The sequence below is a fragment of the Peromyscus californicus genome, unplaced genomic scaffold (genome assembly GCF_007827085.1).
Source record: "Peromyscus californicus insignis strain IS unplaced genomic scaffold, ASM782708v3 Scaffold_7__1_contigs__length_154581171, whole genome shotgun sequence".
NCBI lineage: Eukaryota > Metazoa > Chordata > Mammalia > Rodentia > Cricetidae > Peromyscus > Peromyscus californicus.
In genome coordinates this window covers 657,764-677,002 of record NW_026294595.1, presented here as the reverse complement: position 1 = coordinate 677,002, position 19,239 = coordinate 657,764, and the positions used below count along the sequence as shown (strand labels likewise).

Here is a 19,239-nt window from a genome sequence, read left to right as displayed (position 1 = left end):
AGAGCCCTTTTCAACCTTCATATTCTGACCTGTTCAGTGTTCACTAAAGTGCTTGTAGATGGGTAGTCACATATCACACACCTAGTAAATTTCAGAGATTAAGCTCCAATGCTGTGAAGACCAGCCCCTACACTTTTGGCCTGTGGAGGACCTGTGGCCACAGCTACCCTAGAAGGGGCTAGGGTGCCTAGGCTCCTGGGGAAGGAAGAAGAGCTACCTGGCTCGTGGACACCTCAGCTGTTTGCAGCAATAACAGAACAATGACCCTGGTGGATCCTAATCATCAGGGTGTATTGGGCCTTGGTGCCCAGGAGAGAACAGTTGCTGTTGAGTGACCCCCAACTCTGGGGGCCACTGCATCCTTCCATGGAAAGGGCAGATGCTCCCGACAAGGGCAAGTTCTGTTTAGAACTGTGGGAAGTGGCAGCAAGGGACATGCCATCACCCCCTATTCACCACCTGTACTCAATCTCCCTACCCTTACCTCCCCATCCCCACTCCCACTCACCTCCTTTCCCCCACCCAGCCTAAGCCTTTCTTTTTAAAATAATCCTTTTACATTTATTTATTTGTATGTGTGTGGGAGTGAGTGGGTGTGTGTGTGTGTGTGTGTGTGTGTGTGTGTGTGTGTGTGTGTGTGCAACAGTGTTCATGTAGAAGTCAGAAGACAACTTGTGGCTGTTGGTTTTCTTCTTCTACTATGTGAGTTTTCCAGGAATGGGATTCAGGTTGGCTAGATCCTCCCAGCCCTCCCTGGGCCATGCCTTGCAGTAATACAAACCTTGACCTCAAGCAGCCTTTGCTGTGTGGCTTGTCAAGCCTATTGACAGTCATCACTCATTTTACAGAGAGAAGAAATTGAGCATTGAACTCAGGCGAGCTACCTAAGGTTGCACAGCTGAATGTGGTCCCAAGTTCCTTCTCTTTACCACTAGGTCTAGAAAACAACTTGTCCCTTGTTGCCCTGTTCACCCGGGGCTTCAGAGTCTCCTGTAGACTGGTTACTCCTCCATGAAGCCTTTCTCAAGCCCTCTTTCTCTCTACGCTTTGGAACTGGGATGGCACCAATCCATGCCTGCCTTCCCTGGTGCTTTGGAGTGTGAGAGAGCAGGACTGGTGTCCTGCATATCACTGTTGGCCCCTCAGGCATCAGCGAGAGGTTGATGAAGGTGCATATGCTCCATAGAACATTCATGTCCCTCAAACCAGACCCAAGGAAAGATGACTAGACATAAGAACTAGCCCTGTCCTCCAGGATAGCAGCCTTCCCCTCTTCTCTGGGGTATCCTCAGGCAGATGAGGAGAAAGGAGAAAGCAGATGTGCTGGCTAGTTTCATGTCAACTTGACACAGTCATCTGAGAAGAGGGAGCCTCAACTGGGGAAATGCCTCCATAAAGATTGGGCTGTAGGCAGGTCTGTGGGACATTTTCTTTTCTTTTTTTTTCTTTTCTTTTCTTTTCTTTTTTTTTTTTTAGATTCATTTATTATGTATACAGCATGTATGACTGCAGGCCAGAAGAGGGCACCAGATCAAGTTACAGATGGTTGTGAGCCACCATGTGGTTGCTGGGAATTGAACTTAGGACCTCTGGAAGAGCAGTCAGTGCTCTTAACCTCTGAGCAATCTCTCCAGCCTGGACATTTTCTTAATTAGTAATTGATGTGGTGGGGGAACTCACCACCATTGTAAGCTGGTGGTCCTGGATTTTATAAGAAAACAGGCCAAGCAGGCCATGATGAACAAGCCAGCACTTCTCCACAGCCTCTGCATCAGCTCCTGCTTCCAGGTTCCTGCCCCATTCGAACTCCTGCCTTGGCTTCCCTGGGAGGACTGTGACTCAGGATATGTGAGCCAAATTAACCCTTTCCCCCCTAAATTGCTTTTGGTCACGGTGCTTCACCACAGCAATAGTAACGCTAACTAAGAGAGGGTCAAAAAGAAAGAGCAGCCGAACAGTCATGCAGACTCCTCAGGACCCTGTCAGCCCACCCCTGCCTCAATACACAGGGCAGGAGAGTAGGAGGGACCTGCTTCTGCCAATCAATCCTTACTCATCTCCTCTCTGGGTCAGAGACCAGGCCATTGTTTGTGCTGGGTCCCATCAGTGTCAGAACAAAGACCCAGCCTCTGACTTCAGGCTGTTCCCTATCTCTCCTCACATCCTCAGGAGAGATGGTGGGCACCAGGGAGGCCTTCATCTCCTATCACCTTTTCCAGGGAAAGGCAAAACCCCAGAAACACCAGTTCCAGAATCCCTCATCCCTTCCCAGGTGACAGATACTCATGGTATAGATAATCAGACAGGACCAAGTAGGTGACCCCAGGCAGGTGGATCTTGGAAGATCTTAAGAGCCCCTGAGAACTACTGGATGCCTGGGTGGAAGAAGCCCACATGGTAGTCACAGTGGCAGCAAAGTAAAAACAGGCCCATATGGGTGATCCAGAAGGAGCCCTGGCAGGGCTGGGCATGCTCCACCCGCATCTCAGCCATAGGAGCAGATACCCTTGTGCCCAGATGGAAGGAAGAAGCGGAGCAGGAGAAATGATAAAGAGGAACATTAGGAGATAAGCACACTGAGCCTTGGCAGAAGGCAGAGGGTCACAGTGACCTGGGTGCCCAGCCCTGGCGCAGACTCTACCCAGACCTCAGACCTGGGGCTGGGTGGCCCAGCATGAGGCTGATCAGCCCTGGGCTGCGATATGGGGCTATACTGAGCACTCCTCCAGTCCTTCACCTGTCCAAGCATTTCTCTCAACTCTAATTTCCTGATCTGTGATGGGAGAGGGCACACTCCCTTTTCTGCATAGAGAAAATCTGGATCAGTCACAAAGGTTCTAAAGAACATCCTGGGTTCCATCTTCTCCTTGGCCAAGCAAATTTTCCTGCCATGCCCATGCCCACCCCTTCCTGTGGGTGGGGAGATGGACATATGGACACCCAACACACACCCAACACACACACACACACACACACACACACACAGAGCAACAGTGTGTAAGAGTGTCTCTCAGCCCAAAGAGCTAGTTTCCACCTTCCTCTTGCCACCTTGGGGACAAAGTCATTTGCAGTCCTGGTTTGGGGTTCCTGGGAAGTCCAGCCTGTCTGTTGGACCCTCTTATGGCCCACCACAAATCTTGGAGCCCTGACACTGCAGTCTGCCTCCAGGAAGGGTATTGATGGCTCTGCACTGACCTCTCCCTAAACAGGCCTCTCTGGAGCCCTGGGGTCTGATCACTCTGGCAGCCAAGGCCAACAAGCTCAGTAATTCTTCAGGGTCTGACACGCCATGGCTGGTCCTGGCACACTCCTGGTTGAGCAGTTGTTTATCAACCCAGTTCTGACAGACTTACTGTGTCTCAATAAACCATCTATCTAAGCAATTATCTGCTGCCAATGGGGCGCTGAGGTGGGGGGGAAGCAGAGTGGAACACTGAGGGGACAGATGTCAAGATGGACTCCAATCCTGCCACCAGCCTGTCCTTCATGGTGACCATGTAGAGCACCTGGTGAAGGCGAGTCTACCACCCTTCAGGCAAGAAGTTGGTATACTACCAGGGGCAAAGTGGGTCCCATTTTACAGAGCTCAGGGGTGTGTGGGCCTTGTGTGCCTTTCCCTGTGTTCTTCCAGAAAGGCCTGTGAGAGTAAATTTTTTTGTTTTTGTTTTTTTGTTTTTCGAGACAGGGTTTCTCTGTGTAGCTTTGTGCCTTTCCTAGAATTCACTCTGTAGCCCAGGCTGGTCTCGAACTCACAGAAATCCGCCTGCCTCTGCCTCCCGAGTGCTGGGATTAAAGGTGTGTGCCACCACCACCTGGCGAGTGTAGATTCTTCTTCATGCTACAAAAGGGGCAGACCAGAGGGAGGGGCCACCTCCACTGACGGGATTTCCCGTGGACTGAGCCACATGTCCAATTCTTCACCTGTTCTAGCTCACCCAGCCTTCACAAGCCTCTAAAAAAATATTAATTAAGCCCTTCCTACCTTACAAATGAGAAAACAGGCCAGAAGAGCAGAGTTACTTGCTAAGTCCCACAGGCTGGATGCCACAACCTGTCTCTGACACCTCTGGAAATCTTTGACTCTCTCAGATACAGCAGTGCTTTCCCACTGGGTCCTCTATTTCTCCAAAACCCAGGGATCTATTCACTGACAGTCCACATATGTCCTCTAGCCTTCCCTGAAGCTTCCTGGGTCCAGTTCACTCTAATGTCTCCAGTGCCCATCTCAAGGGCTGCCCAATCTCAGAGCCATAGAGTCCCTCTCCCATCACCTAAAGGTGTACCTGGATCAGTGGGCTAATGTGGCATGGTAAGAACCAGCTCATGAGCTGGGCAGCCTCAGCTTTTCTGACTTGCATGCCTGGGCTCTGTGACACAGACGGACCCCCCCCCCCCGCCACCCCCCGTCTGGGGGACCATGGATCAAGAGGGGCTGCAAGGGCTGGTTTAGGCTTTTTTCTCTGCAAGCCTCCTCACAAGCAGTGCTGACTGTGGCTAGGATTCCTGGGCTCCTTCACAGGTTCTGGGAAGGGGAAGCAGGAAGGTTCGGGCCACAGAGAAGCCAAAAGCAGGAAAAAACACTCAGCAACGCTGGGACAAAAGCCCTTCCCATCCTGTGTGACCCGACCCCCCCCCCCCCCAGGAAGGCAGCCAGAGGAAGTGCCCTGCCCCTGGATCCAGGGTCCTGGAAAGCTGGGAATGCTCAGCTCCTCCTATTCTCTGTGCAGGGGATGTCTGCAGTGTCTTGGGGGTGGTCATCTTCCAGAGCACTCAGCCATGAGTACAAGGCAGGGGGAGGGCCCACTATCTGACCTATGTCCATCTCCTACATCAGTTGGCCTAGAAGGGCCAGTGAGAGAAGTCACCCAAGACAGAGACATGGCATGTCCTTGGCCATGGCAGGCCCTCCACAGTGGTTATGAGAGCCGTGGTCATCAGTTCAGAACTCCCAGAGTCCTCTGGGTTAAATAAACGTTGGAGTGCCCTATAGGGCTCAGGATGCTCATGCTGCACCTCATTCCCTTCCATGCCAGCCAGCCAGGCAGGCAGTGCCCCCAGCCCATCTGGCCACATGCCCAGAGGAAGCCCAGGCAGAGTGGCGTCAGCACTGACAGTCACTCAAGGCTGCAGTGGCTCCAGCAGGGAGGGCAGTGGCCCTGCTGTTTATAGCTAGCCTCAGAACAACCAGGGGGGCTTGACCTAGGAGGATCAGACTTGAGTTGTACCCATGCCAAGCAGCAATGAGTCTTGGTCAAGATTCTGGAGTCTTGGGGGTGGTGTACATAAGGAGTTAGGTAGGGTACTAGAGAGTCAGCTGTCAGGCCTTAGGGCCTTCACACTAATAGATGAAATGACTAGAAAGTTCTTCCTATGACTAACCTCAGTTCCTCCTCCTGTGTTTCTACTTTCTTTAGTTTCATGTGCATTAACTCTGGTTAAAAAAAAAAAAAAGAGAGAGAGGGGAGCACAAGATAGGGGAAGGCAGTTGCATGGGGCTAATTCAAAGACAGGACTTTCTATCTAGTTATTCTGCACACACACACACACACACACACACACACACACACACACACACACATCACATCACATCACATCACAGGGGCAGTGAGCTCACTTTAGCTAGGTAGGAATCAGGTCCACAAACAAAGTCATAGACTCAGAGCCCCATCTATGACAGTTGAGGACAGCGGGGATTGGTGTCCTTCCTGAATGAGAGGAGAGGATAGCTGGACCTACTTCTGACATAGGCTGGTGATTTGGAGGACGAGACAAGTATTTTGAGGGAGCTCGGGGTGTCAAAGGAAGAGGGAGCTGCCTGTAGAAACCCCAACTGGGATAGAAGCAAAGCCTGGGGGAACATGGAGGTACTGAGAGGCCACAAACCAGGGAGGGGACACAGGAGACAGGGGCTAAGAGAGACAGGGAGCGAGATGGGAAGGGACAGCGGGCACCAGGAAGCCGCAATGACTCCTGCAGTGGTCCCTCCCCAGACATTGCCTGAGCCACTGGGCAGGACTGCTCATCCAAAGGGTGATGCTGGGCAGCCGAGAGGAGTGGCTAGAGTCAGGGGGCCGCGGCTGTGAGGCGGTACCTACCTCCAGTTCCTTGAACACCATGCACCTTCGTGCCCAGTCAACAATGGAGATGAAGGTCTGGTCAGCCATCCTGCAGAGGAGGCTGAAGGGTGCTGGCTGGTCAGAGCGGCTCTTGGCTGGCTCCTGTAGGCAGCCCACTATGCGGGCACGGACCTGGTCCTCCTCTGGCTCTAGCTGCAGCAGCTGCAGTATGAGCTCTGGTACACTGGGGCCTCCTGAGAAGGGCTCTGGGTAGCTGTAGGGTGGCCCTGGCTGCTGAGGGGGGCTGGCATAGGGCTCTGGGTACTCAGACTTAATGGTGCGGTTGGAGAAGGCAGGATAGAGGTAGCCAGCCAGAGGCCCATGGGTACCAGGCACAGCCATGGGCAGAGCTGGGCCTCCAAAGTCACCCAGCGGACCAGTAGATGGGCCAGAGACCAGGGCCTTGGGCTCAGGTGCATGCAGGCTAGGGGTTAGCATGTAGTCCGGTGGGGGAGGGGGCGGTGGGGGCACCCCCATTGGGGGTCCAGTCTCCAGCTTGAAGCCATTGGCCCGAATCTGTGCTTTCTTCTGTTGCTTCAAGGCCCGGTCTCTCTTGTACATGGGCCCAAACTTGTTCCGGCCGCCCCTCATTCGATCAGCTCGCACAGCTGTGGGCAGGAGCAGTCAGTCAGGTTCCACCTCTCCACCTACCTCTCACAGATCTTTCCCAAAAGGATATGTCTATGTCTCTGTCTCTCTCTGTCTCTGTCTGTCTGTCTGTCTGTCTGTCTGTCTGTCTCTCTCTCTCTCTCTCTCTCTCTCTCTCTCTCACACACACACACACACACACACACACACACACACACACACACCATTCCTTCACCTCCACTCAACGGCCTCTTCTGCCCACAGCTGAGAGCACCAGCCTCAGCTTGGCACTCAGGCCTTCCTCCACCTTCTAGTGACCCATCATCTTCCCCTCCTCCCTTCTTACCCTCTTTTTCTTCCTCCACTTAACACATTTCCTCAGCCACCTTGCCCTCGATTATTTATTCCCTCTGCCTGGAACCCTTTCCTTTCTCTCATATATTCTTTCTCATAGCATAACCCAATCTCAATGTTGCCACCTCCAGGAAGTCCAAGGATTCCCCCAGGCAGAATCTCCTGTCCTGCCCTTTAGTATACCTCAGACCGAAGGCACCCAGGGCTCAGCTCTGAGTTCAGGTGCCCAGCCTAGGGCCTGACAGGGAAATGGTGAAAGAAAAAGAGCCCTGGTCTGCTCTGCTCACAGTGGGGCAGCTACTTGCTGCAGCCTTCTTGATTCTCCTGTTCCAAGATGCCCGGGGCTTCCCCCACTGCCTTCTACTGTGGAGCCTGGTTTAGTGCTGGAGGAAGGGACCTATTTTGCTGACCAGATGTTTTTCTTCTGGCCAAGAATGTGTCACCAGCCAGACTTAACAGGTGCATCTCTGCAGCTCGAGTGTGGCTCCAAACCCTGCTCAGACAGGACCCCACCCAAGCTCCGAGGAAAGGGAAAGAGCTGGAGAGAGGGGTGGTGTTTCACAGAACTCAGGGCTTGGGAGCCTGCCCGACACAGATCTTGCTGCTGGGAGGTGGCCAGCCTGCTTTGCTCCCTCAGGCTGCCCCAGAGGCTTCTGCCACCCACAATAGCTAGCTCTCTGCCCACTCAGGACCTGGAGCTAGGCATGAGGGCCCCAGGCACAGGACAGGGTACCTCCTTCAATACGAGTCCTTCTCTAGGTAGCAGGATATGTCCACAGCTCTCCCAGACTTTGAGGCCTTCTCTGCAAAAACTTTGGCCAACAGCTGCTGGCTGGGCGCTCAGCCCGACTGGGGCCAGCGGGGTAGAAGCTATGACTGTCCACTCTCTGAGTCTGAGTCTCTCTTGATGGACCCTTGCTGTCCTCTCTGGACCAGAACAGAGGTATGGAAGAGGCAATGATAGGCCACTGTTCCCCTCACCCCAAGCTTCTCAGGGCTGAGCTAAGAATGCATGGGAAGGAATCTCAATTCCTGCAAAACTTAGATGCCTGGACAGATAGACAGATGCACAGGGTGGACAGTGATGGACACATAGCACCAGAAAGTGTGATAATAATGACAATTATAGCTGTTCTGCTGAGTATTTGCCCTTACAGAAGGCAACTCTGGCTTTCTGTAAACCTCCAGTTCTCCCATCACACAGGGCAAGTATTACTTTTTACCCCATTATTCAGATGGGGGCATCTGCAGCTCAGAGAGATTAGGGTGTTTGCTCAGTGTCCTCAGCCTACAAGTAAAGAAGCTGAGATGTGAACATGGTCAAGTTATTGAGAGCTTTGGTTTGGGCTGGTGTAGGGATCTATAGGGATAGCTCCTCACAAAGTGGGTCTACTGGGACTCTGCTCTGTCCTGGAGAAAGGCTCACCCCCTCGGTGGAGGGAGTACTGGGTCTCAGTGTGCAGTCCATGACTGGTAATCACCCTGCCTCAGTCTTCTGAGTCCTGGGATTGTAGGCATGGTCCACCGTACAGAAGTCTCACTTTTGATGTTTTGGAACTGAGCCCAGGCAGGCCCTGCTTGCAAGGCCTCTTGTGGCGCTTGCCTCACTAGTTGCTTCTCTTCCCGCAGAGCTGAGGCCCCAACGTCAAGCCGAGGGGCCAATCACCTGGATCCAGAAACTGCGCCGCCGCTTTCCCCTCAGCCCCTCTCCCAGGCCCGCCCGCGGCTCCCTGGGGCGGCCAGCAATCAGGGGTCCCGGGCCGTGCAGGACGCGCACCTTCCAGACGCATGCCCACCGTCAGACACTTCTGGAAGCGGCAGAAGGGACAGCGCTTACGCTGCGTCTTGTCGATTTTGCAGCTCTGACTCTCGGTGCACGTGTAATGCTTGTTGTTCTGGACTGTGCGCTTGAAGAAGCCCTGTGCAATTGGAAGGGAGTGAAGGCCAGGTTCGACCCTCGTTCGCTGCCCGCACCCCTGCCACCCGCAGCCTAGCCCTTCCCTGCTCCAGCTCACCTTGCAGCTCTCGCACGTGAGCAGCCCGTAGTGGTAGCCCGACACCTTGTCACCACACACCGGACACAGCTCGTCCAGGTCCTCGTCATACGAATAGTCCATGCCCGCGGCGTCCGCCTGTGGAAGGAGGAGCGGGTCAGCGCGGGCCAACAGCGACTGGCCTGGGGCTGCCCTGGTCTGTGCGCCCGGAGCGGCCCACACCACCGGCCGGGTGAGGGGATTTGCGGGCCGCGTCCCCGCGCCGCAGCTCAGCCACCCGCCGCACTCCAGTGCTGCTTCCACGCCGCCTCTGCCGCGCCCGATCCGGGACCCTCGGATTCGATGCGTTTCCATCCTGATTCGTTTGTCTGAGAACAAAACCCCGATTCTGAGAAAATCAGATAGGCTCGGGCGCAGAGAAGACGGACGCCAGGCAATCAGGGAGAATTGGGGGCGCGCAGCTGGAGTGGTCTGGGGGCCTGACAGAGACCTGAGGCAGAGACAAGTCTACAGAAACCCCCCAGTCGGTGCCGCTCAACGGAGAGGGGGATCCTGGGCGACGGAGAGAGAAATGCCGAGCTAGAGACATTGGGAGAGATTCATAGATGGCTGGTTGATAGGTAGGTAGATAGATGGATACTGATAGATGATAGATTATGTAGATAGATGATAGATAAATAATGATAGGTATGATAGGTGAAATAGATGATGGACAGATGATAATCTGTGACAGATAAATGATATATAGATGATAGATAGTAAATAGATGAAAGACCCATGCCGGATAACGAAAGAGACGGGACCAGAGGTTCGGAGTGGCAGGCCCAACGAGAAAACCCGTGAGACACAGAGACAGACATAGTGAGAGGCACCGAGCAACGAGAGACATCCCCGGGGAGACCGAGGCAGCAAGAGTGACAGAGACAAGGACGGAAAACCTGGAGAGACGGAGGTGCCCAGCGAGAGGGTCGGGGACAGGGAGACAGACTCTCGGCGGGCAGCGGGCGGCGGTGCGGGCAGCGAGTTCCGAGGCGTGGCCCCGTGGAGGGATAGGGGCCGACCCTGAGAGGCAGAGAACCCTGTCGCCGGGCCGCTGGGTCCGCAGACAAAGCCGCTCAGCGACGGCACCCACCGGCGAGCCCGGGACGTCGGGCCGGGAGCAGGTGTGGAGGGCGCAATGGGGTCACGGGCGCGGGGCGGAGACCTCGCGGAGAGGCGCAGACTACAGAGGCTGGGGTGCAGGCTGCGGGAGACCTCAGGCGGAGAGTCCAGATCCCGAGAGCCGCGGCCCGGGACGCGAGAGCGGTACGACGGACGGTGGCGCCCACCCAGGCCGCTCCCGCGAGCAGCGCCCCGCACCTTTCGGTCGCGCCGCCGCCCGCGATGAAGCCGCACCCGGGCACAGCGCCACCCGCCCGTGATGACGACCACTTGGGCCGGGGGCGGGGAGACAGGCCCGCTCTGCCCCCGCCTCCCCGCGCCCGCCGCTCGCGGGGCCGCTCAAGGCGCACCTGGGACCCGGGCCCCTCCACCGCACTGCGCGCTGCGCGAACCCGCCGCGCGGGGCCGGGGCGGCCGCTCTATATGCGCGCGTGCGGTATCCGGGGGCGGAGGCGCGGGACGTGTCCTCCCCACAGTCCGGCCTGTGCCCTGCCCTCCCCACAGCCCCGCTCGGCCTTCACCCTCACCTTCTGGCCCTCCAGCTCAGCTCGGTCCTCCGAAGCCTGCGAGCTCTAAGAAAATTGGAGACCCTGAGCACCCTGGAATCCGGTCAGGTGTGGTGCGTGTGGAAGCTTCGGTTCACCGCCTGCGCAGGGAGAAGGCGAGCTCCCGTTTGCCAGTCCAGTTTAGGGGTGGCCAGGGCCAAGATAGGAACGCTGGTTTTTGCAGTGTGGAAGTGGCTAAGGGCAAGCGTAGGGACGAGGGTAAGGCACAAGGCAAGGTAGAAAGTAAGCTTTCGAGTTGACACTGCCACATTTGCCTACTCAGGCTGCAAGCACCCGCTCCAGCTCTGTTTCTTAATCCGAAGTCAGGTGCCCCCAGAGGGTAGCTGAGGATGGACAAATGATGCGATGGTGTGGTCAGTAAGAGTTCGAGGCGAACCCCATTTCCACGAGTCTCCCTCAGGATGCTCGTATGGAAATGGGAAGCGTGATCATCCCACTTTGCGCCATCCCAAGGTCTGGTAAGCAGCCGGAGCTCCAAGGGCAAAAAGCAGAGCCAAAGAGCTGCACCCCTACGCCCCTGTGAGCTCTCTTCTAGCTAGGGCATAGAGGGAGTAGTAGCTCCTGGCTGCCTCGGTCCGCGAGGGAAATGGGAAAGCAGTCGCTCTGGGCTGGAAAGGTCCACTAGACCACACCGCTTTTCAAGTGAAATAACTGAGGCCGAGAGAGCTTTGAAGAGGCCTGATCAATCCAGCTCAGCCCGCTTGGCCACCAAGGGTGGAAGACAGTGCTGGGAGCTGGACATGGACGCCAGAAAGCCGCAGCGGGGAAGCACAGAAGTTATGCCTTGGCAGAGACCCACCGGCCCAAAACTCTGTGTGGATCCCACCCCGTGGCTCAGGCTTCTGTGGGTGCTAGATTAGGGTGCTTGAACAAAGCTGAAGACCCGGTGCAGCAAAGCAAAGTCGTTCACCCGGTGGAGGGAGGCACGGAATCTGACCAACTTTGCTGTCCTGTCCAGGCAAGTCACTTCCCTCCTCGGAAAAGACTGGGTCCCACAGACCAGGGCTCTTGGGTGAAACTGTGTGAATGAATCTTGGAAGGAGAGAGAACCGAGGCTGTCAGGCCCTATCCCCACACCCGAGAACCTAGAGCCTGTGTTGTAGCCAGCAAAAGGGGATATACGGGCTTATGATCAAATCTCCTTCAGACAGGAACCCTCAGAAAGTGAAACTGGGGAGGAAATGGGGTTCAGTGGCAGACCACACCCAGTGTGAGGCTCTGCGTTCATTTCTAGAATGGCAAACACACAAACACAAACAAAACAAAAGCCCCAAATGCACCAAGGCACAGAGGCCAGTAGGCAGTGGAGGAGTGAAGGAGAGGGCTGGGCTCCTGAGTAGGCATCTCTAGGATAGAGCCCACTAGGGGCCTCTTGGACAGTGTGGGCACTCCTCTGGGCTAAATCCCTGGCGGGACGGGGGATGGGCAAGAAGCAGCCCTACCTTTTTGCCTCTATCTCAGCCCTTTCCCCCGGGGCTCACTACTCCAGGTTGGAAGCCATGGCTCCACTGACCCCCCACCCCCACCCCTACACACATAAATCCTTACAGTGACTCACAGTCCTTCATCCACCCAGGGAAGCAAAGTAGACACTGGCCTGGACTGACAGTAGGAACAGACACACACATAGGGAGTCTCAGATACCTCCGTAGAGGCAACTCAGACACTCAGGCAGCAAGATTCCAAGACCGGAAGATAAGCTCAAGAGACCCTCAGAACAGTCACAGAACACCACACCCACAGGAACACATCTCTAAGAACCACCGGCCCACCCTCAGACCCCACCAGGTCTGTCGCCATAGGCCTCGCTCCTCCTAACACAGCCTAGCAAAGATGAGGAATATTGTAATGAGAAAATGGATCTGGGGAGACCCCTGGCCTTTTCCCTGCCCAGAGTAGTGGGCGTTGGTCATTCTGCAGAACAGGCAGTGGCCAGTCCAGGCCCGAGTGAGGTGCTGAGAAGGGAGGCTGGCCATTAGAGGCCTGGGCTCCGGCCCTCACTTACTGAGCGGAAGGAGAACTCTCAGCCGGATGAGGATGGACACTGGGCACCAGAGTCCTGGTGGGGAAGCTCCCAGGGCCCAGGTAGGGCAGTGGCTAGCGGACTCTCAGGAACTTCTTCACTCAGCAGCAGGCGGGTAGCGGGCAGACTGCAAACTGGCCCTGTCGGATAGTCCTCTCCTCCTCCCCGCGTGGGTGGGGGGGCACCGGAGGCCCAATTGGTCTCTGCCCCCACGTGACTCTGCAGGCCTCTCTCCTTTGTTGGTGTTTCTCTTCATTTAGGTTTATATCTTTTTTCACTCTCCTAAAAGAAAAAAAAATACCCCTATCTTTCTGGGGGCCCTGGGCGGGGGCAGAGGCCAAGGCACTGACTGGGGAGGCCTTGGCCAGCTGGTTGTCCAGGCCGCTGTGGAAGCCTGAGGCAGGGACCCCACGTAGGCGGGTAGGCAGCCGCTTGTTAGCGACTGGGTGGGAGTGGGACCTGATTTACGGGCTGCTCCCTCACCAGTCTGCAAGTCTCTCCTCTTGAATGGCTTCCTCCCTGGGTCTTGGCCTGGACTGCGTGGTCCAGCTTGTCCCAGATCTGAGTGTGGAGTCAGAATGGCTGTGTGGAGGGATGGCCATAGTGGAGCCCCGTCAGGTAGGGCTCATGTGGCTTTTGATTATGGCTTCTTTGAATATCACTCTGTATTGGAAGCTGCAAATAGTTCCATCGATAGCTGCGGAAACTGATACTGTGCCAAGACTGCTGGGCTAGGGGTGTGGTTTCAGGGACTCCAGGTTGGCCATGTGGGTACCAGGCCTGGGTAGGGAAGGAGGTTTTTTGTTTTTGTTTTTGTTTTTTTCTTTTAATCTAGAAGGCCAGGCTTCCCTGCTTTGCCTTGGATGTCCCTGTCCACTTCCTTCAAGTCCACACAGGTACTGGCCTGGCCTGGTCCTACTGGGTCCAGATTGCTGAGCCCTGCATGGTCCTCTCCCCCACACCTCCCTGTGTATTTCTTCTTCATCTCCTATAGACTGTGTGCTTTGTGAGCCAAGCACCGTTTTAGGCACTAGGGGACGCCATGGTGGAGAACAGGGAGTCTGTCCCAAGAGGGTTTGCAGCCATTTGTTCTGAGGAGTCTTAGGGCACAGGGCCACAAAGTGGGGAGAGAGAACTCCCACTTCACTTGAAGAAAGAGGCAAATCACCCAAAACTTCTCATTTATGTCGCTCTGGATGACAGGGGCTTTTCTAGATAACTGAGCCAATTTGATTTGAAATCTAAAGTGTCTTTTCCTCATGTTACCATTTAGTTCTTTGCTGTTGTTTTGCTTTGAGACAGTGTCTCATTATGTAGCTCAAGCTGGTCTCTAACTTTCCAGCCACTCCCTTGTGAGTGCTGGGCTTATAAGCATGTGCCACTGCACCCTGCTTCAAGTTAAAAAAAAAAAAAGTGTGGTCAGCAGTGATTTTACTGTTCATTAGAACATTTGAATAAGTACATTTTAATTATGTCTATACCATTACATACAACCCCCCAACATTCATGACCTTAGTCTTGCCTTTTTAACCTAGAAAGTTACATTTTTCTTGTATAGAGCTAGAACTTAATCAGACTCCTTTTGTTTCATTTTTATTATTTCTCAGTCCCCTGTTTCATTTTATTATTTTTGTTTCATTTAAACATTTTGTTTTTCTGATTTACTTTATTTTTGTTTGAGATAGGCTACCTCTCTGTAGTCCAGGCTAATCTCCTGGTGGCAATTCTCCTGCATCAGCCTTGAGTGCAGGAATTACAGGTGTAAGCTGCCATGCCTGACTCTGCTTTTCTGACTTTCCTGCAAATGTTCTCATTTTGAATCCATGCTGCTTATCCTCTGAGTTTAGTAAAGAAATACGCTAGAAAATATCATTTCATCAACATGTCACAACAAAATCCTGGTTCTTTGAACTCTTTTTGATGGGAGACTTCAAGAAGTAGGTTCTACATCTCCTAGTGTGTCTGTGGTGCTGGAGTTCAAACCCAGGGCTTCAGAAGTGCCAAGTCTGCCCTCTTTTTTAAAAAATATTTTTATTTTTGTATATTTATTATTTTTGAGAGATTTTACTGTGTCGCCCTGGCTGGCTGGAATTCTCCAAATAGACCAGACTGGCTTGGGACACACAGATTCCCTTGTCTCTTGAGTGCTGGGATTAAAGGCCACTACGCTCAGCAGAGCCTGCCTTCTTTTTCTTTATTTTATTTTATTTCAGGGCTAAGGACCGAACTCGGGGCCTTGCGCTTGCTAGCCAAGTGCTCTACCACTGAGCTAAATCCCCAACCCCGGAGCCTGCCTTCTTAAACAGGGTAAATGGTGTCTTTTAGCACCATGGTGCTTTGGAAATCACCAGCCAGCTTAGCTGTGGTGTCCTGGCAAGTCCTTGAGATCTGACTCTGGGTTCTATTCCAATTTGGCCCCTCTCCGGCTGTGTGGCCTGTTTCCATCTCTTCAGGGCCTCATGTTCTCCCTTTATAATGGGTATGAAACATGTAACTTAGCTAGTGTCTGCTTAGGATGCCATGTGTGCTCAATAAGTGTCAGCAACACACACACAGAAGAGCCGCTGGCGGTCTGGCCGCTCTGTCCTCAGAGGCTCTTTGCTCGCTGAGTCTGACATTGCAACATTGCTGTCAACGTTGATAGGGTGACTCACCTCAGCTAGGGGGAACCCTCAATGGCTTGATTTATCTCTGGGTCCTCAACACTGTCGAATGCTTGTTCTTACAGAAGGCCCCCACATGCTTGTTTGAGGGGCTAGGGCTCTAGCTTCTTGTGTTGTCTCTTCTCTACGTGTTAGCTGTCATTAACATGTAAGCTGGGTGTTCCTCATTCCCTAGGAACCTTGAATATGATAGACCCATTTCTCAGGGCTGCCTCCTATGCTGGCCCATTGACCCTAACTCACAGAGGTGCTCCACCCTTTCACAGAGCAGGAAGGAGCTGGGGTTGTGAGCATGGGAATAGCACTATGTCCTTGTGAACCATTACACACCTAGGCTTAGTCTCAAACACTTGCTACCATTCTGGGAGAAGGGTAGAGAGTATCTTTATCTCATTACCAGTGAGCAACATTCAGGACTTGGCTCAGGAGGCAACCCTCTAAAGTTACTTAAGCACAGACAGCTTAGCAGTGGGAAAGCAGAGAGCTAAGGCATAGCCTACACTCCATCTGCTGTGCCCTGGGCAGCCTGCATTCCTGTGTGAGCTCAGCTGCAATGTTAGGGGTCCAGGACAGTCCTATTGCAAGGAAGCAGAGCCACAGGCCTGATTCAGTGCTGCCTTCCCAATGCAAACAAAGCTTAGAGGCTCACTCCTGAGTAGGGACTTTCCCGAAGTGCCAGGCTTGTTTCCTGGAGGTAGAAGAAAGGACAAAAGAAGCAGAGACCCAGACACTGGAAGGGAGGGGAGGAGGACAGTTGTGACTGAGGTACAGTGGGGAGAAACAGCTAGAAAAGAAGATGGGGGGGTATTGAGAGACCTACTGATGGTAAGGAAGACCCATATATGGAGGGGAGGGATGAGTGAACTTCAAGAGGGATAGAGAATGAAATGTGCAAGAAGGGAGAAGGAGGGAGAAAGAGAGGAAGGGAGAGGAGAGAGATAGAGAGGTTGAGGCAGAGACTGAACTAAAGGCCAAGGGGCCCAGGGAGCTGGGGGCAGAAGGAACTAGCTGTGAAGACCCCATTCCAGGCAGTGTAGGGGGCGGGCCTGCTGGCAGCAGTGGAGGCTGTTTCCGCTGCACCCCTTATCAGCCTGCTGCCAGATGTTCAGATCCGATGCCAATGTCAGAGAAGTCCATAGTGCTGGGTCAAGGCCGTGGCCAGCAGGAGCCTCAGCTGCATCATGGGGAGGGGGGCTGGGGGCCTCCTCTAGACCTGCTGGCTTTTCCTCCTCCTGTGGCTCACCAGGCTGGACCACCTGGTGAGGGTGGAAAAGACTGGGTGTTTCCAGGGGGCTACTGCTCTAGACAGAGAGCCAGAGACTCGTGGAGGTAGTGTCTGGAGACTGACATGAAGATGTGTACACTACTGCACCCCCCACCCCCACAAACACATTGGAGGTAGCATGTAGACACACACATGCAGATACACACACACACACACACACACACACACACACACACACACACACACCAGTATAGAACCACATGGGGACAACTTGGGGTTCATATCAGAACTGTCCACCTTTATACTTCTCCGTGTCCCAACCTGCTGGCGCTCCTGCTCTGCATAATGCTTAGTGCCCATCTCTCCTTTCCACCCCCGAGACTTGAACCAAGACTACAGCCAGAACTGGAGCAGCCAGGTAAGTGCCTCTTGGTGACTGGTGCTATTCCCAACATATTCACTTAGAAGCTGCATGCCCTCCAAGGAAGGCAAGGGCCAGAGGGACCTGAGACCTTCTAGAATGAAGCCTGGTGGAGCCCCTCCAGGAAGGGGCAGGTGCTGGGTGTCTGGTGGTGCTGAACCTTCAGCCTTGGTCCTGGGCCTCTCTGCCATGCTCCTGGAGCGTGCAGTGCAGCTGTGGCCCCTTCCTGGGGCAGCTTATCTCAGAGCACACACGCTTGGCCCTCAAGAGGTGACCCAGCCTTGCTCCCCACATTCCTCTCAAATTCTGCAGCCAGTAGGCCCCCCACAGCTCTGAGACTAGGCCTGTGCTTGGGGGATAGTCAGAGCTGCCACTGGGCTATGCCCCTGCTCTCAGACCTAGCCTCCGACAGTCACTGTTGGTATCTCTTGGCTTTCTCTGCTTGTCTCTGTCTTGATCAATCTGTTTATTCCCGTATCTTTCTCTTGGATTGTCCCAATTTGTTTGTTACTTTCAGTGTTCTAATATGTTTTTCTTTGCTTTTTCTCCAGGGTCCTTGAATGATACCAAATCTGGGGACACCTCTGCTCTTCTGACTCAGTGACTATCCTCAGTGGGAAAGTACATGAAAAGTCAGACTGTGGTGAGGGGACCAAGGACCCGGAAAAGGGAAGCCTGTCCTGGAGCAGTGGGGTGACTGGAGCAGCATACATTAAGGCCCCCTTTCACCCACCTAGGGAGCAATCCCCAGTAGGTACACAAACCAGGATCTGGTGAGCTCCCCCATGTAGTAGAGAAGACTGGGGTGGGGGGAAGGGGAGGAAACTGGGGCTGGAGGTCTTGGCCTGAGGACCTCCTTCCTGTTTGTAGGGAAGTGACTGCCTCTGAAAGCTGCTGGGGGAAAGGAGGGAGGCCATGGTGACTTCCGGGAAGCTAGCCAAGGGCCTGAGGCCACCCTCCCTGTGCCCACATGGGGCCCTCCAGTCCTGGCTTAAAATAGTGCAACTCCTCCATTGACGTTGGATCCAGCCTGGACCTCAAAGGGCTGCAGCAATGGTTTGTGCTGCCAGTAGGGTCTCTCTCTCTCTCTCTCTCTCTCTCTCTCTCTCTCTCTCTCTCTCTCTCTCTGTGTGTGTGTGTGTGTGTGTGTGTGTGTGCACGCATATGTGTGTGTGTGTATCTACCCAGCTATCCAGTCCTAGCTAGACTGTGGCCCAAGGCTATTGTGGCCACAGGGAGAAAACACACAGCCTTGGATGCAAGTTTCAGCTCCTGCACTGATCAGCTTTGAGACTTTGGTCTGGTGCCTGCCTGGCTTTCAGCCAAAATGAGACGGTGGCGTGGCCACCATAGCCTTCTCAGGCATAAAGTGGATGCTCAGAATTGGGTTGTTCATGTTGGCTGTGCCCTTCCTTACTGTACTCCACTATACCTACATGCTCTTAAGGACTGGGTGCAGAGCAGGGAAGGCTTGTGGAGAGGGAGCTTGCAAGGAGGGCAAGGATGGGGCTGTGGTCTCCATGGTGAGACTTGTTGCCAAGGGAACAAAATCTCTAGGAGCCCTGGGTCTGGCAGTTGGGCACTTTTGCCACAGGAGCTGGCAGGCTGATTGTCACTGCACCCAAACTCCTGATGGGCAGCCAGGCCAAGGCCAGGTCAAACAGAGAGGAGGCTCCTGGCTTTGCTGGGCCTCTGCTGCTGAGGTGGAGGGGGCTGCAGCTTCAGCAAACAGCCTCCTTGTACGGATGGACTTCAGTAAGCCCTTAGAGCTAGCCACCATCATTCCTAAACAACTGAGGCACAGGTACCATCCTCTGCTTAGCATTTAGCCCAACCAGGTTGTATCAAAATTACCTGATCATCGAATTTGCTTATTTTTTCCATGGAAGTTCTGTTGGGTCAGCATTCCATGGGATAAAATTTAGAACAGTGCTCTCCAAATATCTAAGTGGCTTCTTAAGTAATGGTGAACTGTGAGAACAGGGCAGGTGGGGATCATGGAGGCATCTATCTGGGTCATTGTTAAATACCACCATGGAGGGGATGAGCTGAGACCCCTTGTTGATGCTCCTCTTGTCTGGAAAGGGCTCCTTACAGCCAGACCACCCTAATTCCACCACCATTTCTG

The 19,239-nt window shown here is 54.0% G+C and overlaps 1 protein-coding gene across 5 annotated transcripts in view; it reads right to left on the bottom strand.

Annotated features, from left to right (window-relative positions):
- LOC128100403 (nuclear receptor subfamily 6 group A member 1) overlaps positions 1 to 19,239 on the bottom strand; it is a 257,953-nt gene that overhangs the window by 27,365 nt on the left and 211,349 nt on the right. For 3 of the 5 annotated variants that reach the window (XR_008214784.1, XM_052722537.1, XM_052722535.1), the window contains exons 2-4: positions 9,074 to 9,190; positions 8,836 to 8,977; positions 6,096 to 6,724 (exon numbers count right to left, since the gene is read on the bottom strand). Coding sequence is in view for 4 of the 5 variants with exons in the window: in XM_052722537.1 (XP_052578497.1) it covers positions 6,096 to 6,724; positions 8,836 to 8,977; positions 9,074 to 9,175 (873 nt within the window). In the remaining variant the exon portion in view is untranslated. Of the gene's footprint in view, positions 1 to 6,095; positions 6,725 to 8,835; positions 8,978 to 9,073; positions 9,191 to 12,784; positions 13,085 to 19,239 lie in introns of those variants that run through there. The other 2 variants (XM_052722536.1, XM_052722534.1) reach the window with 2 other exon arrangements.